At 37.9% G+C, this 18,393-nt stretch overlaps 1 protein-coding gene across 1 annotated transcript; it reads right to left on the bottom strand.

Moving 5' to 3' along the window:
- Window positions 1–3,151: 3,151 nt before the first annotated feature.
- On the bottom strand, window positions 3,152–18,243 carry LOC131941992 (transmembrane protein 47-like). Its single transcript, XM_059301635.1, has 6 exons — window positions 18,145–18,243; window positions 14,298–14,409; window positions 11,934–12,099; window positions 7,634–7,783; window positions 6,737–6,818; window positions 3,152–3,497 (listed from the first exon to the last, which is right to left on the bottom strand). The coding sequence occupies exons 2-6, from the start codon at window positions 14,367–14,369 to the stop codon at window positions 3,320–3,322; spliced, it is 648 nt and encodes a 215-aa protein (XP_059157618.1). The 5' UTR covers window positions 14,370–14,409; window positions 18,145–18,243; the 3' UTR covers window positions 3,152–3,319.
- Between the last annotated feature and the right edge of the window lie 150 nt (window positions 18,244–18,393).

The raw sequence follows: 18,393 nt of genomic DNA, 5'->3' as shown, positions 1-18,393 counted from the left end.
AAAAATATATAAAAAACAACCTGAAAATGCAAATGTGTAATTAAATGATGATTCAAGGGATTTTTTTTTTCTCGGCGTGGTGGGTGAGGGGGGGGGGGGGGCGGGGTGTAATTTGGGTTTTTAAGTAGTGGTGAAATAAATTTGTGATTACAGAGAATTAAAGTGATACACTTATGGTTTTAGATTTAAGCTAAAATTCTAAATTGAAAAAAGAAACAAATCAATAAACAATTATTTATTAAAGGAACATTAACTAAAAATCCAAATTATACAATCTATCGTTGTAATTTGTATTTTATAACGATTTACTATATATAAAGGTATTTAAAAATCAATTAAGAAAAAAGTTTTACAGTTTTGTCCCTTTATCGACTTTGTACTGTTAAGGGAAGTAATTAAAATAATTTAATATTTAATGTGAACTATTTCCAACCAAATATTTTTCTATATTGCAAAATATTAAACGGATAGGCCTACATAATTATACTGATTTTTCAGAAATATACTTTTATGAACATACATGCGCTTATATATGCGTGTTTTTATAATTCCTCAAGAACTACTTCTCCCCCCCCCCCCCCCATCATCCTGTTTGGCAAGTGTTGTTGTGTCATATGGTGTTATGCTTAGCTTTCCATTTCATAGTGGAACAAGGTATAACACAATTTAAAACACAGTTCAAATGTAATAATCCAATATAATTTTCAAATACAACAGAGAAACAGTGAACATTGACGAAAACACTGACTACCTGCTACCCTAAGTTGACGACACCACACACTGCTTACACACTAGAGTTCACACACTTGTCAGGGGAGGCGACTCTCACACCCAATCTCTCCGTGCCTACACGCTTTCGCTATGAACATCTAGGCCACGTCACACCTCCCCCCTAAAAAAAGAGGTTTCTTATTTTTCCTTAAATTAAACAGCATTTCTAAGGTCTATCCTGCACAACTACTTAACATGTACAGTAAAAATTTTAATACAATAATTATCTGACCTTTTACATGCTTTAAATCTCCCTATAAATAAATGATGGCGGGTAAAAAAATTATATCTCTACAATAAAATGCTGGACGTAAGCATGAATAAACTACTTATAGCTTTATACGTCTAGTCTATAAGTCAACAAGGTTTTTAAAAAACATTTGTCATCAATAAAGCATTTGAATTGAATTACAATACATCAGAACAATGTTACTTCCCTTTCGTTTTATGAAGTGAGATATGTTGAAATAAATCTAGTCAATGATGACAATGAAAACTAGAAGCTACTCATATAATACAAGTTCGTACACCACTCTAATTTTGGTACAGTATTCTGGCTCTGGATGTCGATCTGGATCTCGCTCTGGCTTTGGCTCTGGCTCTCGCTCTGGCTCTGGTTTTGGCTCTGGCTGTGGCTCTGGCTCTGGTTTCGGCTCTGGTTTTGGCTCCGGCTCTGGCTTTGGCTCTGGCTCTGGTTTCGGCTCTGGCTCTGTTTTGGCTCTGGCTCTGGTTTTGGCTCTGGCTCTGGTTTTGGCTCTGGCTCTGGCTCTGGTTTTGGCACGGGCTCTGGCACGGGCTCTGGCACGGGCTCTGGCACGGGCTCTGGCTCTGACTTTGGCTCTGGCACTGGCTCTGGCACTGGCTCTGGCACTGGCTCTGGCACTGACGTTGGCTCTGGCTCTTCTGCTCAGCTCTGGCTCTGGAGTAAAAACATTTTTGTTTCGATCCTGCTATCTTGACATCACAGTCTTTAACTATAATTAAAGTCTCATTAGTATCTTTAAAAAGACTATGAACTTGATACTGGATTAAAGTTACCTTCTGCTCAGCTGCCCTTGACCTAGTTCTCCACTCTGTTGACTTGTTGCCTAGATTGCGTCTCTGGTTGATTAGGTCTTCTGTAAGTGGGACAGTAGCTAGAGCTTTCATGTTGGTGGCGACGCAATGATTTGCTTCTGATGTGATCAAGGACTGAGATGCTAATATTGTAGCTCTAAAATTTGATAACTTACTTGCTATGCTAATGTAGTCCACTTTGTAGCTAGCAAGTTCTCTCAACTTCTCTCCTAGCTTTATCACTGTATTTTTAATGTCATTATTTATGGCCATGATGTCTGCAGCACTGTTCACAAGTTTTGTGGCTGTTGATACTAAGTCTTTTCACGTCGGCGATGACTGCTGCCGTTAATACTAGATGTTTTCTAGTCGGCTGTAACGATGCCGTTGATACGAGATAGTTTCTAGTCGGCTGTAACGCTGCCGTTAATACTAGATAGTTTCTAGTCGGCTGTAACGATGCCGTTAATACTAGAAATTTTCCCGTCGGTTGTGACACTGCCGTTGATACTAGAAATTTTCCAGTCGGTTGTGACGCTGCCGTTGATACTAGACACTTCCCAGTCGGCTGTAACGATGCCGTTAATACTAGATGTTTTCTAGTCGGCTGTAACGATGCCGTTAATACTAGCAAGTTTCTAGTCGGTTGTGACGCTGCTGTTGATACTAGACATTTTCAAGTCGGTTGTGACGCTGCTGTTGACATTCGATATTTTCATGTCGGCTCTAACGCTGCTGTTGATACTGGATATTTTCCTTTTTGTCTAGGGGTAAAACTTCTCAAAAATCTTGTTGTGTTCAAATCCCGGACGAGCCCCCACTTGTTATGCTTAGCTTTCCATTTCATAGTGGAACAAGGTATAACACAATTTAAAACACAGTTCAAATGTAATAATCCAATATAATTTTCAAATACAACAGAGAAACAGTGAACATTGACGAAAACACTGACTACATGCTACCCTAAGTTGACGACACCACACACTGCTTACACACTAGAGTTCACACACTTGTCAGGGGAGGCGACTCTCACACCCAATCTCTCCGTGCCTACACGCTTTCGCTATGAACATCTAGGCCACGTCACATATGGTATTGAGTACCTCATCTACCTCGTACTCGGGGAGGGAAGTACCGTTTGAAAAAAAAAGCTACCCATTCGACACAGTAGGTTAAAACATGGACAGCTTCCTTAACAACACAACTAAGGTAGACAACCAGAAAACTGATGTCGTTTTTTTTTTCAGATTTCTTTAAATAAAAAAATCAAATAAATAGTTTTTTTTATATATATATATTTATATATATATATATATATTTAAAAGCAAATATGTACATTTCACTCATCAGTTTTCATTTTTTTTTCTGTTTTTTAATCTAACCATACATACAAATATATAAATATATGTAACTCTTAGCTGTTTGAAATTTAGAAAAAAATGGACGAAAATTAATGTCATGCCATCTTGAAAATGAAGTGCTGACGAAGACATCACACCGCATCCTCTATGCTGTTTTTTTCCGCCGCCTCCACCCCGTTCTTGTTCTCCTCTTGGATCACCCTCTCCCTGTAGAGAACTTCCTCCGCGCCTCTGTCCAACAGGAGGAAGAGACCTGCGGCAAATTCACTGACCGCACCGGCCCAGCCCACGATGTAGGCCCAGCCAAAACTGTCGGATCGAGAGAAAAACACCATTAACAGATGACGTCGTTCTGATACCGCGTTTACACTTGCGACATGTATACTATACATGTCTAGAAAAAAAAAAACTTCTCAATAAGTGAGTAGGCTCCCCTATTATCTTAGGCCCTATAGTGAAGTTTTTTTTTTTTTTTTAGACATGTATTGTATATATGTCGCAAGTGTACACGCGGTATAAGAATGGACAGATATTAAGTTATACGAATGTATTCAAGTACTCTCACAATTTTAGACACCAATCCCGCAGTTGTTGTTTGTTTTGGTTTTTATGCTGCTTTGTTATTTGTTGTTTTTTTTCTCTGCGTTTTAGTTTTTTTTTGTTTTTTTTTGTTTTTTTTTGTCATCCTTATCTTTAAAAGATCCATAAAATGGATTTACTGTTTTATTTTCAAGAGGTAAAATTATCTTTTTAAATTCTGAATTGTGTAGTATTAATTTGACGTTTAAAAAAATTTCTTTCATAAAGTTTAATTGTATATAGGTGCAGTGGTTAAAAAAAAATGCTACTCCATATCAAGCCATAAAATAACTGTTAATTAATGAAATAGACAATTACTATACAAATCCTAAATCCAACAAGTATCATTTAACCTTAACATAGCTACTATGTAAAACAAAAAGTGAAAAACTTGTCCAAAATTATATTCGGGTGTCTAATAGACTGGTGATAAGGAATATTGGATATGTGGTCTATTTATTGAGGGGTTTTATAGTCCGTGTGAGATCCTCGTTCAACCCGATTAGAAATGTTACTAGTTTGAATATTTTAAGGTAATATTTTAAGATTACAAAGAGTAGTGAATAATGAATTTTTCACATTATCATATAAAATGCTACCACGAAGGCCTATTTAAGAAGCTTGCTATGAGACGACGTGGCCTAACGTTAGAGCGTTAGGTTGTTAACCCGAAAGTCTCGAGTTCGAATCCCGGGCTCAAATAACTAGATTGTCCCTGATTGGGACTCACGTATGAGATTCACGTAAGGTAGAGTAAATCGGTTGGGTATAGTGCTGACCACACTATCCCTTCATATGCCGAAGTAGAAGTAACAGCTGAACTCTACTTCACTTGCCCCATGGATCTTCAGGTTCGTAAAAGAAACCTTACTAAAGAAGCTAGCAACTCACCGGGAACAATTTTAACCATGAGTCATTATATATATATATATATATATATATATATATATATATATATATATATATATATATATATATATATATATATATATATATCAATTTAGTAATTTTTTAAATTTTAAATCTATTTTTGCTGAGATAGGTGGTGTTTTTTTTAAACACGTCAACTCAATAGTATTGTCTTATAGTAAAAAAATATTTTTAAATTGATAATAATAGTGTACTAGAATTAATCTTTAAGACTTTAAGTTAATCTTATAGCGTGTGTGAATTGTCTGGTTTCCTGATTTATGATTAAATTTAAAATATGAACGAAACGTCTAAATTCTATCAGTTTTGATTTAGTGCTATAACTTTTTTTTTTTAATGGCTATGACAATTTTATTAATGACTCAATATTCCTTACTACACGCCTGTATCACACGACACGACAGTCAAATATTCACATACAAATTAAATTTTGCTAATTTACTATTTTCAAATTTAAAAAAAATATTTTTTAATACAAAGCGCAAAGATGTTCAACAATTTTTTTTTTCATTTCAAACTAATGATTATTAAAAACAAGACGTATAATGCTGGGGTGCTTTCAAGCTAGGAGAACGATCGGTTTGTAGGTGTTTATGTAATTTTAAAAAAAACATTGTGACCAAATGAAAGGATATTTTTGAAATAAATTTCGGCAATATTGTTCTAAATTATGGTAGAAATCGATTGGTAAATGTTTCAAGTCGCCAAGTGGTCTGGTTGCCGAGATATGGGCCAAAAACTGCATTTTTTCGAGGGTTTTGGCTTTTCCGGGAAATCCAGGAAGGAATTCCGGGAATTCTTTTGGCCCACAATCATCCTCGGAACTTGCTTAACATATTTGCTTTTGGAACTAGTCCTCGATATTGCTTTGTTGAGGAGGAGATACGACTTAAAGCTGCGGACACACATCGGACACATCCATCCTTGACGAGTTAATAATCGCAATTGTCCGTATGGAAATTGCACTAAAAAACTCTAAATTTGGTCTTGAGGTTGTTTCAATGTTAATTATGTACCAACTGTGAACAACCAACATATAGTCAACAACAAACTCATGTTATACAAATTATAAAATAATCTGGATAACTGGCTAGCAGTGGCCCTCTCCAACGAACTTGTACTAAAGCTGCCTGTAATTTAGTGCTATAACTTTTTTTTTTATTAGTGCTATATTTTTTTTTAATTTTTTTTTTTTGACATATGTAAATTTTAAAATCAATATTGACACAGCTATTTTAAATATTAGTGCTATTTTTTTTTTTTTTTTTTTTTTTTTTTTTAAATATTAGTGCTATAACAAACTTTAATGGACAGCGGAACCCTATCGATATCAGAGTTAATTAAATGTGGTTTCATATTTATATAAATTAGGCAAACCATTTAGCTAACGGTTTTCACTTAAATAACAGTAAAATAAACCATTCTAAATATAATTTTAAACTCAATTCAAGAAAACTAACACTGTGAAATCTTATATGCAAATATATTTTAACATAAATATCAATCAAATTGTTTACTTCTGAATTTTGATTTATTTCTAATAAAATTTTGGAAAAAACTACTTGTTATTTCCCTTAACTGTTTTAAATTAATTTGATGGGAAGCTGCTCACCAATATATTTAATAGTTATTTACAATTATTCGTTTTTAACTATGTTTCGAAACTGTTTAAACAATGCTGTAATTTACTATGATATTGACTTATGTATATTAACTATATTTATTCATTATATATATATATATATATATATATATATATATATATATATATATATATATATATATATATATATATATATATAATTTTTATTTATTTATTTATTTATTCTTTTTTTATTTATTTATACACATACATATATTTTTTAACATATATTTAGGACTTTGTAAAGCAATATAAATATTTGAGATTAAGATAATTTCTTCTCTAAATAAAAATTATTATACATTTTTTTTTTTAATAAATTCATAGTTCCAATTCTCACTGTCTGAAAAGAAATACAAAGAATAATGTAGAGCTCCCAGTATCTTGGTTTCCTTACCTCCAGTGTATTTCATCTCTGTTGGTGATTTCATCCAAAAATTTAATGGGAAAAATTACTAGTGATGTCAGCTCAAATGCCACTGAAAACATAACACAAATGTAAAAGGGTTGAATAATGAATATCGATGTCAAAATCAGCTCACTACACTGAGAGTAGAAAAAAAACAATGATGTATTTTTTTTTGTTGAGTCATGTAAATCTTGTCATTATAATTGAGAAATGTCTATTAAAACATTTTGTGGAAAGAATATCATACTATCCTTCAAAAACTAATTTATGTGTACAAGCTTTATTAGCTTTGAAAAGTATATGCTATTCATGCATAATTCGTATAGTTATATTTTTAAAAGTAGATGTTATTCGTGCATAATTAGTATAGTTCTAGTTTTTTTCAAACAAGAACCATACAACTTATGAACGAATTACATATTATTAATATGTAATTCGTTCATAATTTGTATGGTTCTTGTTTGAAAAATATTTTATATTATTCGTGTATAATTTGTATAGTTCTTGTTTGAAAAGTATGCAATATTCGTGCATATTTTTATAGTTCTAGTTTTCAAAGTATACGTTATCCATGCATAATTTGTATAGTTCTAAGGGGGGGGGGGGGGTTGGGGGCGGGGGGAGGGATAAAAAATTTCCGGGGACGGACACTGGTAAACGTATATCGGGCCACCCCACCTCCCGTAGAGAGGCCTGGAAGAAACTCTGTGCCTAATTTGTATAGTTCTAGTTCTAACGTGTGAAATTTAGTACATTAGTGAATCAGTACGCCTACATCTTCAGTTCAAACATAAAAAAGTTCTATATTCATCCCTTGCTCAACACATTATTAGTCGTGTAGGCTACACAGCGTAGTACGCGGAAGTAAAAAGAACGACAACTGACCTGCAATGAAGAAAATCACCAAACCAGTAAAGTATAGTTTGTATTTGATGGTGAAGTTGGAGGTTCTCAAACCGATGGAGGTGACCACAATGGCGCCGATGCAGACGATCAGAGAGATGAGGCACAACGCTTGACAGACTGAGATCCACTCTGGGATAATATACAGGAGAGTAGAAGAATATACACTTGAGTAAACAGTCGTGTTAGATTATTACATTGTCATCTGCAAAGGTTTTTTTTAAATGTTTTTTATTAAATAGATGAAGTCAAACAACTTTCCAGCTAGTATTTAAGAACAATGTATATGTTACGGTCAAAGCCCGAAGTCGGCCAATGCTAGGATTGGCCGGCCAATCCGCGCATTGGCCAATATCGCCTCCCATAGGTCGGCCAAAGTCCGAAACTTTGCTTCATTTCGGCCTTTGGCCGGCCAATCCGCAGACTGGCCATTGTGGACCGGCCAAAGTCTGAAATAGCTCTTGATTTCGGCCTTTGGCCGGCCAGTCCCGGCCAGTCCGCGGACTGGCCATGGTGGACCGGCCAAAGTCTTAATTAGAAGATCATGAGCAGATTTTGTTTTTTTTTATGCCGGTAGGATCATGCAATTAAGTCTTTATTGATTATTAATTAAAGTAAATGACATAAACATTCAAATTTTTTATTGTACTATAGTCTCAATCAATCAATATTATCATTTTTTACAACAAGTTGAACTTTTATGGCATTTAGAATTACATAGCAGCTTGTTATTTTTACACTTGCAGCGATTTGTTGTACACTTGGTTGTGCAATTGCAGCGAGTGTAGCCTTGGCCCCCAGTCAATGATTGTGAAGATGCGATGAAGATGCGATGGTTCGTAGTGATTTTTCCTCAGTGCCAACTGACGACAATAAGAGCAGTTTTTCGTGAAGAATTGAAAATTCACTTCTAGCATACAGTTGTTTTAGAACACCATGTTCGGTTCCTAATTTGTAGAAACCGCCCTCGACGCTCATGACAACTGCAATCACGATTCGGGGATCACCGCGACCTCTGTCAACATCTGGAACACGGATGCGTACATTGTCACCCACTTCACCATCTTTAAATTTTGTATTTGATGTTTTAAGCATCTTAGCACCTTGATTTTGCAAGCCAGTATGAGCTGCTGACCTGTGTTCCATGATGTCTTGTTTGTTGTGACACAATCTGCAGGTAATGTTCCCTCCGTACCCTTCGTCTGCTTCATTGGGTACTCCACAAATAGCATGGACATCTTTGCCACAGGATCCACAAGAATGAGCTGCACTACAATGTTTTTCACAAACTATACAGAATCTGTTGGCCACATTATTATCACGCAACTGGTCTGGACGTTCCGCCACGGCAGTAGATGTGTAAGCTGAGGATGTAGTTGCATTTATGGCAACCTCCATTTCTTGTTCAATGTTCTCAAGATCTTCCTCAGTAGCTATTTTATTGAGAGCCTCTCTTGGTAGATTTGAAGTGCTAAGTCCCACTTTTGCTTTGCATCCAAACAAGGCTTCGTATGGTGATTGTTGGATTCCTTGATGAAAAGAACGATTTTTCATAAATTGAATGAATTTGAGACTCTCAGCCCAATGAGCTGATTCATTTGTTTGCATCCATGTCATCATCATATTTTGAACATCTAGGAACGCGGAAAAGTCTTTTGAACGTTCCGTCTTGTTGCACGTGGTCGGTGACGCCGACTGTCTTTTGTTCTTTGATGATTGTCTCACCTCGTCATCATGGAGGAGGCTGTCACATACAGTTGTAGCCCATATATTGAAACTAACATGGATTTACATTTTTTTTCTTTTGACAGCCATTTGCTATGTCTGTCTCATGGTCTGGCGGCCCTTTTGATCCATGTCGCCTTGCATATATAATGCTATACAAACAAGAGCTAAACAATACGTTACTCACAATGAAACCGCACCCAGAATAATTAAAATGCGATCACAACTTAGTCTAGATACAACATTGGCCAGGACATCCCGGCCAATGCGCGCATTGGCCGGCCAATGTACAAAATACGCTGTCAAGTTTAAGTACTTCGGACTTTGGCCAGTACGTCCCGGCCAGTGCGCGCATTGGCCGGCCAATGTACGAAATACGATCTTAGTTCTAAGTTCTTCGGGCTTTGGCCAAGAGAGCCGGCCAATCCGCGCATTGGCCGGCCAATCCGGGGTTTGGCCGCACTTCGGGCTTTGACCGTAACATATATATTATAGTATTTTTAAACTTTAAAAATATTTCAGGTTGATTTTTTTTTAATTTAAAAAATATTTCAGGTTGATTTGTTTATGTTTTAATCATGTAAATATAGGCTAAAATAAAGTACAGTGCTTGTTAAGGTGTTTATTTTTGAGGATCTTTTAATGGAAATCGTCATGATGAGTTTTGCAACAAACCACTATGTTTGTTTCTACAGCACACACAAAATCACACATAAACGTATATATATATATATATATATATATATATATATATATATATATATATATATATATATACATATGTAAATATGGTGGGCTGCAAAATGTAGGTCATCAAGGGACAGAGTCGAGATGGGTAGATAAAAAAGAAAGATGAGAAAAATGTATTTCATGCCGATAGGGCATCAAGGGTCAAGATGGATGTCCGGTTGTTCTTTTTGATGGGAAGCTTCATAAAAAGACACAACAAAATATGCTAATCTACATTCGACAGCTGATCGCTTGTGACAGGAACATTCGTACATTTTATGCTGCCATGCGAGGGTCGCTGGCTAACACGCTCTCAAACACTACCTAAAATGTAATGTGTAGGTACGTTTTAGGTAACTTGTCATAGACCAACAAACATTTAACGCTGATCAACATAACACGGACGCTAGTCGATATAGGACATACAACAAACGCTAGTCAACATACAACAAATGCTAGCCAACATACAACAAACGCTAGTCGACATACAACAAACGCTAATCAACCTACAACAAACGCTAATCAACCTACAACAAACGCTAGCCAACACACTACAAATGCTTTTTGACATACAACAAACGTTAGCAAACATACAACAAACGCTAGTCAACATACAACAAACGCAAGCCAACATACAACAAACGCTAGTCAACCTACAACAAACGCTAATCACATACACTAACGCTAACCAGCACACATTAAACCTGACAGACTCACCATGCCCTGTAAAAAAGAAATATTGTCATTGTTGTTAACTTACAACATAGAAACAAAAGCTCAAAATTCCTTATTAATTCCCTATCCACACACCTTAAAATGAGATCAAACAAGCAATCATACATTCCAAACACTTTATCCACTTCAGAACACATTCTTTAAAATCTTCATCTTCCACCACGTTCGCTCTTCTAATCACAACAAATTTTAATTTTCCTAATACTAAGTCGTAAATGTAAGTAAACGAAAGCCCTTTGTTAATAAAAGAGTATTGTGGTTTACAACCACACAAAAATCAACTCCCTTTCCCACCCCACATAAACACTGTTCGTAAACAGTGACGTCATTAGATCGGGTGTCACCCGGTGAGGCAGCTTATGGTGTCAACCCCCCCCCCCCCCTCCGCTCCCCATGTTGCCAAATCGCGTGAATTTGTGAACACATTATTTTAATTCCAAAGGAGCAAAGCAACATTTCATGGTTTTCTCGATGGTTAACATGGTGCGCCTCCCAAAGACCATACAACGTATGTCTTGCCTTCCATACCCCACACAGCTTCACTTCCTTCCAACCACCTCCCTCTATATAACACCAATATAACACCAAGTAGGATCTGCATCCTCACCCCCCACCCCCCACGCCCATTTCCGCCACACATCATCACTTCACCAATTCCTCCCAATCACCCCTCCTACCCCACCCCTCACCCCCGCCTATATACAACCAACCTACCGAGTGTAAGTCCCATATCACTATACAACCAATCCAGAGGCGTAGAGACCCTTCCCGGGGACAAACTTTCAAATTGGCGCACCCTCGGGAACAACCTTTCGATTTTCAATTTGCACGCCCACACCCCTCAAACTTGCAATTTGCACCCCGACCCCCCACCCCTCTCAAACTTTCAATGTTTCAATTTGCACCCCCCCCCCCCATATATTTTGTTATATATTTTTAATGCAAAACTGCAGCTAAAATGAGATTTTAATTTGTTTTTCCAACCCATTTTGGCGCCCCCTAAGGTCGGCGCCCGGGGACACATGTACCCCCCACCCTCGCTACGACTCTGCCTACCACGCGGAAGTCCCATACCACTATACAACCAACCTACCACGCGGAAGTCCCATTTCACAGTTCAAGGAGTTTGGGTTGGTCCTGTTGTACGAGCATCTCTCCCACAATCCTTCGCGCGTGTTGTCCGCCTGTAGCCAGGCTGTCGCTGCCACGGACAGCATCAACAGCAGGACAGCAATGACGCCACACAGCAGACCAATCACCTGCCGGGTAATTGGGGTTAACATTTGATTAGAGGTTAGAATTAGCTGAAGTTTTATGACTTTTTATGACGCCATACATCAGATTAATGATCTGCCGGGTAATTAGGGTTGGAATTTAATTATTGGTTATAATTAGACGTAGTTTGTTTTATGATTTTTATGACGTCACACAGTAGACCAATCACCTGTACGGTAATTAGGGTAAACATTTAATTATTGGTTATAATTAGACGTAGTTTGTTTTATGATTTTTTATAACGTCACACAGTAGACCAATCACCTTCAGGGTAATTAGGGTTATGATGTAATTATAGTTTATAATTAGATGTAGTTTATGACTTGTTATGTCGTCACATAGCTGACCAATCACCTGCCGGGTAATTAGGGTTAAAATTTAATTAGAAGTTATAATTAGCTGTAGTTTGTTTTATGATTTTTTTTTATGACGTCACACAGTAGACCAATCTCATCTTCATGGTAATTAGGGTTAAAATTTAATTAAATGTTATTATTAGATATAGTTTTATGACTTGTTATAACAGCAGACCAATCATCTGCCGGTTAATTAGGATTGGAAATTAATTAGATGATATAATTAGATGTAGTTTGTTTTCTGATTTTTTATGACGTCACACAGTAAATCCCCTGTAATTTGGGTTAAAATTTAATTACAGGCTATAAATAGCTGTAGATTTATTACTTGTTATGACGTCACTCAGCAGACCAATCACATGCCGGGAATTGGGGTTAACATTTAATTACAGGTTATAATTAGATGTAGTCTTAGGATTAGGATTAGAATTATCGCTATGACTCAGCACAACAGATTGACAAATCACCCGTTACAGGTGGAGATGATTGGGGTTACATTTTAATTAGAGATTATAGTTAATTAGCTTTACTGTAATGACGCTATAAGGCTCACCAATTAACCGGACAATGATGACGACACACAGCAGAGCAATAATGTGGTAATTAGTGTTAAAGTTTAATTAGAGGTTATAGTTAAACGGCTGTGCCGAAATTATGTTACATCAAAGACCAATCACTGTTGGGTAATTAGGTTTATATTTCAATTAACGGTCATAGTTAATTAGCTAAACAGCAATGCCACATAACCCGGAAGGTAATTTGGATTAAAATTTAGTTAGAGGTTATAGTTGATTAGCAGAACCATTTCGACACAACGTAGCAGTATAGGAATTTAGGGATTAGTTTCCGCAATTGCGCAACTTAGAAGAATAAAAATAACCTGTGGGAATTAATGTTACATTTTAATTAAACTTGGTATTGGCATTACTACTCTTAATTAGAATTAAAATTTAATTACAGGTTGTAAATTATGAGCTTTACGACACCTCACTGCAAATTAATATCCTGAGGGTTATTTTGGTTGGACTATTTCCTTAGAACCTTTGATACATTTTGTTAAATCTCTAAATTTCGTTGCATTAATTTTTTCAACCGTGGCAGGGAAAGGTTTCAAACCTAATATGTGGCAGGTGCCATCACTCTTGATTCATGTATAGTTGTTTTTATTGGGGATTGCATCCCCTTTTTTTTCATTTTTCCCTTTTGCTAGCTGGTGCGACAGCATGGTTGGATGATAGAACGCGTGACTTTAAACTCGAAAGTCTAGAGTTCGGATCTCAGGCTCGAGACCGTTCCCGTGTTGACATGTTCCCATGGTTACCTGACTCATGTTAGGGAAAGTAAAGGGCGGCAGGGTATAGTTCAAATATTCTTTCAAATACTGAAGCCACGGTAACAAGCAAACAGAGTTTCTTACAGGCATCCCCCGAACCAAATGGAATTTAAACAGAAAATATGTACTTTTACAAGTGTCCGCCCCCCCCCCACCCCAATATCAAGTCCCCCCCCCCCCCCGGGAGAAAAAAGTCTGAAAGAAACACTGCAGGAAAGTACCCTTTCTAACCTGATAGTCCATGGGGCAAGTGAAGTAGAGTTCACCTGTTTCTGTGACCTCGGTATATGAAAGGATAATATGGTCAGCACTATATAAAGCCGACTTTACTTTTCCAAACGTGAATTAGGTACCCATTAGAGCTCTGTTGGCTCTGGTATGTTTTACAAACTTGAATCCGGATTCGAACTCGAGACTTTCGGGCTAGCAGTCGTATGCTCTACCATTCGTCTGCTCCGTCCAACAATCCTGCATGAAGACTAATTTTAATTACCTTGATTGGCCTGACGACAAGGACTGTCTCAATGATGACAGCAGGTGGTTTGGTGCCTCCCTCCGCCCCCATCGTTTAACTGTTGATAATTTGATTAGGTTAATTAACTGACCTGCAGAAAAACGTGATATTTCATTATTCATTTTGTTGGATATATAAAACTGACATTTTAGAAAAAGTCGAGGCAAAATTAAATAAAGTAAAACAAAGTATGAAATAACAACTTATTTTTTAATTTTTTAAACATTTCATTAAAGGTCTAAAAGCAAAGTAAAAAACAACGATAAAGCCCTTTCCAAACTAACTATTAGTAGTCATACGTTTCAGTGTTTCTTGCAGACTTTTTTCTACGGGGGGGGGGGGGGCACTTGAATTTTTGGGAGGGGGGGGGGGGCGGACACTGGTAAAAGTATATTTTTACTATATAAATTCCATCTCGTTCGGGGAGGGGGCTGTAGACTTTCTTCGGAGGGGAGGGGGGGGGGCTCTGCCCCCCCCCCCCCCGAAGAAATGCCTGGAAGAAACTCTGTACGTTTGTGTAAAAAAACGTAGAGGAGAAACTAAAATAATCATCTTCTTCGTTCTTAATTTTGAATATGGTGGAGGATTCAGACAACAAGTCCAACTTCGTGGACAAACCGGACTGTGGTCTCCAGTTTGTGCCCCATATAATCCATGTTGCAACATGGGTTACTAGGTGCAACAGCAGAATAAAGTATGTAAAACTTGTCATGTCAATAATTTGTCTAGCCCCAAAAATTCTAAAACGCCACAGTTTGTATATAGTTATATATATATATATATATATATATATATATATATATATATATATATATATATATATATATATATATATATATATATATATATATATATATATATATATACCTACATGTATTTTATTCATTCAGAACCCTTTTTTTCATTTATAATTAGCTATTTACCTGTAAGAATACTTACCAAAAGAGAGTTTCCGTGTGAATAATAAAACTTCTAAGTTAAACTTAGACGCCGGTGATGTTATTGTGTTTTGTAACTACCCACAATGCATTTTTATCACAGCCGTTAAAGCACGTGCAATGTTGAGCAGATAACTGCTGCTCTGTGTTGTGGTGGTTGGGGGTTAGGTCGGAGGAGCGCACGTGCTACAGGTGAGCGTAATTAGCGACTAGGTGGCTCAGGTAGGATTTATTGTGGAGTAGAAGAATCACATGATCCCGATGCTAAAAATAACGCGGTGTTGTGTGTACGAGTTGCAGGAGTCTGCATTAAGCTATGCGTTCGAGATTTCTTCTTTTGTTTCGTTATCGTATCTTACAAATGATCCTAGTTTTACTATTCATAGACAATAGAAAACAGACTATACTCTATACCTTTATGGAAAACGTTTGTCGTTGGCCAACAGGATATGGAATCGATGAAGAGAGCAAAAAAAGGAGGGGGGGGGGTCTGGAATTCTAGCACGAGGTGTGGGAGATGGGGAGAAAAGTAAATCTAAAAATAAAATAAACAGGTAAACAGCCCGCCTTTTTTAAAGCTAGGTGGGCGGGTAACATATTTTTTGAGTAAAGACTAAAGATAGGGCCTATTTTAAATGTCACAATCATCTAAAGCGGGCATCCACTAATTACGTCACAAGATGACAGAGTGTAGGGGTGGGGTGGACGATGAACATCAACTTAAACTACAGGTTTTTTTTTTCCATTTTGAACTGTGTTTCAGAAGCGTAGCGATGGGGGGCAGGGGGGACATATGTCCCCGGGCGGCGACCATAGCGGGCGCCAAAATGGGTTGTGAAAACAAATTAAAATGTCATTGTAGCTGCATTTTTGCAGTTTGGGGGGGGGGGTTGCAATCGAAAAGTTGAAGGGGGGGGGGGTGCAAATTAAAAATTTGCTCACGACTGGGGGTGCCAAATTGAAAGTTTGTCCCCGGGCGCCGGGAAGGGTCGCTACGCCTCTGCTGTGTTTCAGAAAATGTACTCCACCACCTTCGATATTTTCACAAAACCTCACAAAAAGTACCGCCCCCCCCCCCCCGCCCCCCCCCCCCCCACCCCCCCCCCCCCCCACCCCTTCCTTAACATGGCTTCACATTTCAGCTTCAAGTTCACATACATATTAAAAGAAGTTGCATTGTTCAGCATCTCTTTACCTAACCCACTATCACTGTGTGTACTGTTTTGGACGAGGAAGAGTGGTGAGGTGTGTATTTTAAACGTGAAGTATCTCTACATTAGGTGTTACATCAAGGGAGGTAATATGTATATCTCTTATAGCGTGATAAAGAAAATCGATCGTAAAAATAGCAGGTGAATTTTCCGCTACCGATGTTATGTTATCCCACCCGTTCAGTGGCTAGTATGTTACTTCCGAAACTTGGTGCATTATTTTCAAATCACAATTTGTATTTTTTTTCCTTACCACATCCTAGAAAGCTTCATACACGTGCGTATCAACATTTTCCAGACAGTGTTTCTTTCAGACACCACTTTCAGGACGACGAAACCCCCCCCCCCCACCCCGGAAGTTCCAAGTGCACCCCACCCCTCGGAGAAAAAAAAAGTCTGAAAGATACACTGATTTCAGCAATATATTGTGTGTCACCCCTCTTCTTGTTCATCACAATAAAGTGGTTCTTCCCATTCCCTCCCCACCCTCCCCCCATCCCAGTGGCGTAGCCAGGATTGTCTCAAGGGTGGGGGGGGGGGAGTTCCAATTTTTACCCGGGGACAAACTTTCGATTTGCACCCCCCTCAGACTTTTGATTTGCACCCCCCCTCTCAGACTTTCGATTTGCACCCCCTCATACTTTATATATATATATATCTTTATACTGCCCTATCCCCCACCTTCCGTGACACGAACACAGTTTAAAACGTGAGCTGAACGCCCATGAATGTCTTAATAGAACCACATTTTTAAAAAAATTGTCAGCGTTTCAGAAAAGGAGTGAAAATGTTACTAAACACAGTCAATGAAGAATCAAACCCTAACCTGGCTCTCTGCAATGTATTAATAACATGCCGCATGTTTATAACTGCTACGGCATTCAGAGTTTCTTCCGTCCGTCGTCCAGTGTTTCTTCCAGACTTTTTTCTCCGGGGGGGGGCACTTGAAATCTTCGGGGGGGGGGGGGGGGCGGTAAACTTTCTTCGGGGGGGGGGGGCGGACACTGTTAAAAGTATATATTTTCTATATAAATTATATAAATTTCATTTCGTTCGGGGGGGGGGGGGGGGGGGGGGGGGGGCGGTAAAAAATTTTCGGGGGGGCTTCGCCCCCTCGAAGAGATGTCTGGAAGAAACTCTGCCGTCGTCCCCCCCCCCCACCCCAGAACGAAATGGAATTTATATAGAAAATATATACTTTTGATAGTGTCCGTCCCCCCCCCCCCCTCCCGAAAATTTCAAGTGCACCCCCAGAGAAAAAAGCCTGAAAGAAACACTGTGTGTGTGTGTTTGTGTGTGTGTGTCGAAATTTGTATAGTGGTTTGTCAATATGTGGAAAGGTGGGGGGGGGATATTTGGTCTATGAAAATGTTATATAAGTTTGTTTGTATCAGGGGAACATTAGTAATGTCCTATATTCGTTATTTAATGTGCTTGATACTTAACAGGCAACGTCTTTTAAGCTTTTAGTAGAGCGTCTTACTTTTGTACAACAAATAATACAAATAGTTAACGTGGCTAAAAATAAACACCTTTTGCTTTTGTACGGAGTTATCTAACCTGAACAGCTGCTTAGGCCATCCATTATTTTATGTCGCATAACTCTCCCAGGAAGAAGAGCATATTGCCTAATAATTAGCATCTAATTATCAAACGACACCACAAATCAAGGCTTACCACTGAATGTTTGCTTTTGACGTAAATCCGAGACTTGATGCCAGAACTGAAAACCCAGGCTTGTTTTCTCGACTCGCAGCGTGGAATTAGGCCGATAATTCTCACAGACTTGTAAGCTACAGGTAAAACCCTAGGCCTAGACAAACCGGTGGTGTTTATCTGAGCCAGACTGATCCAGGGATGCTATTGTGTATGATGAATATAGATCACTTGTGCGTTAGAAATGGAAAGCGTGAGCAGGAGAAAGGT

This window comes from Physella acuta, unplaced genomic scaffold (genome assembly GCF_028476545.2).
Source record: "Physella acuta isolate Inbredline_101_S28 unplaced genomic scaffold, ASM2847654v3 ptg000379l, whole genome shotgun sequence".
Taxonomy (NCBI): Eukaryota; Metazoa; Mollusca; class Gastropoda; family Physidae; genus Physella; species Physella acuta.
Note: the sequence above shows the minus strand (reverse complement) of the source record. Positions and strands in the feature narration are given on the sequence as shown.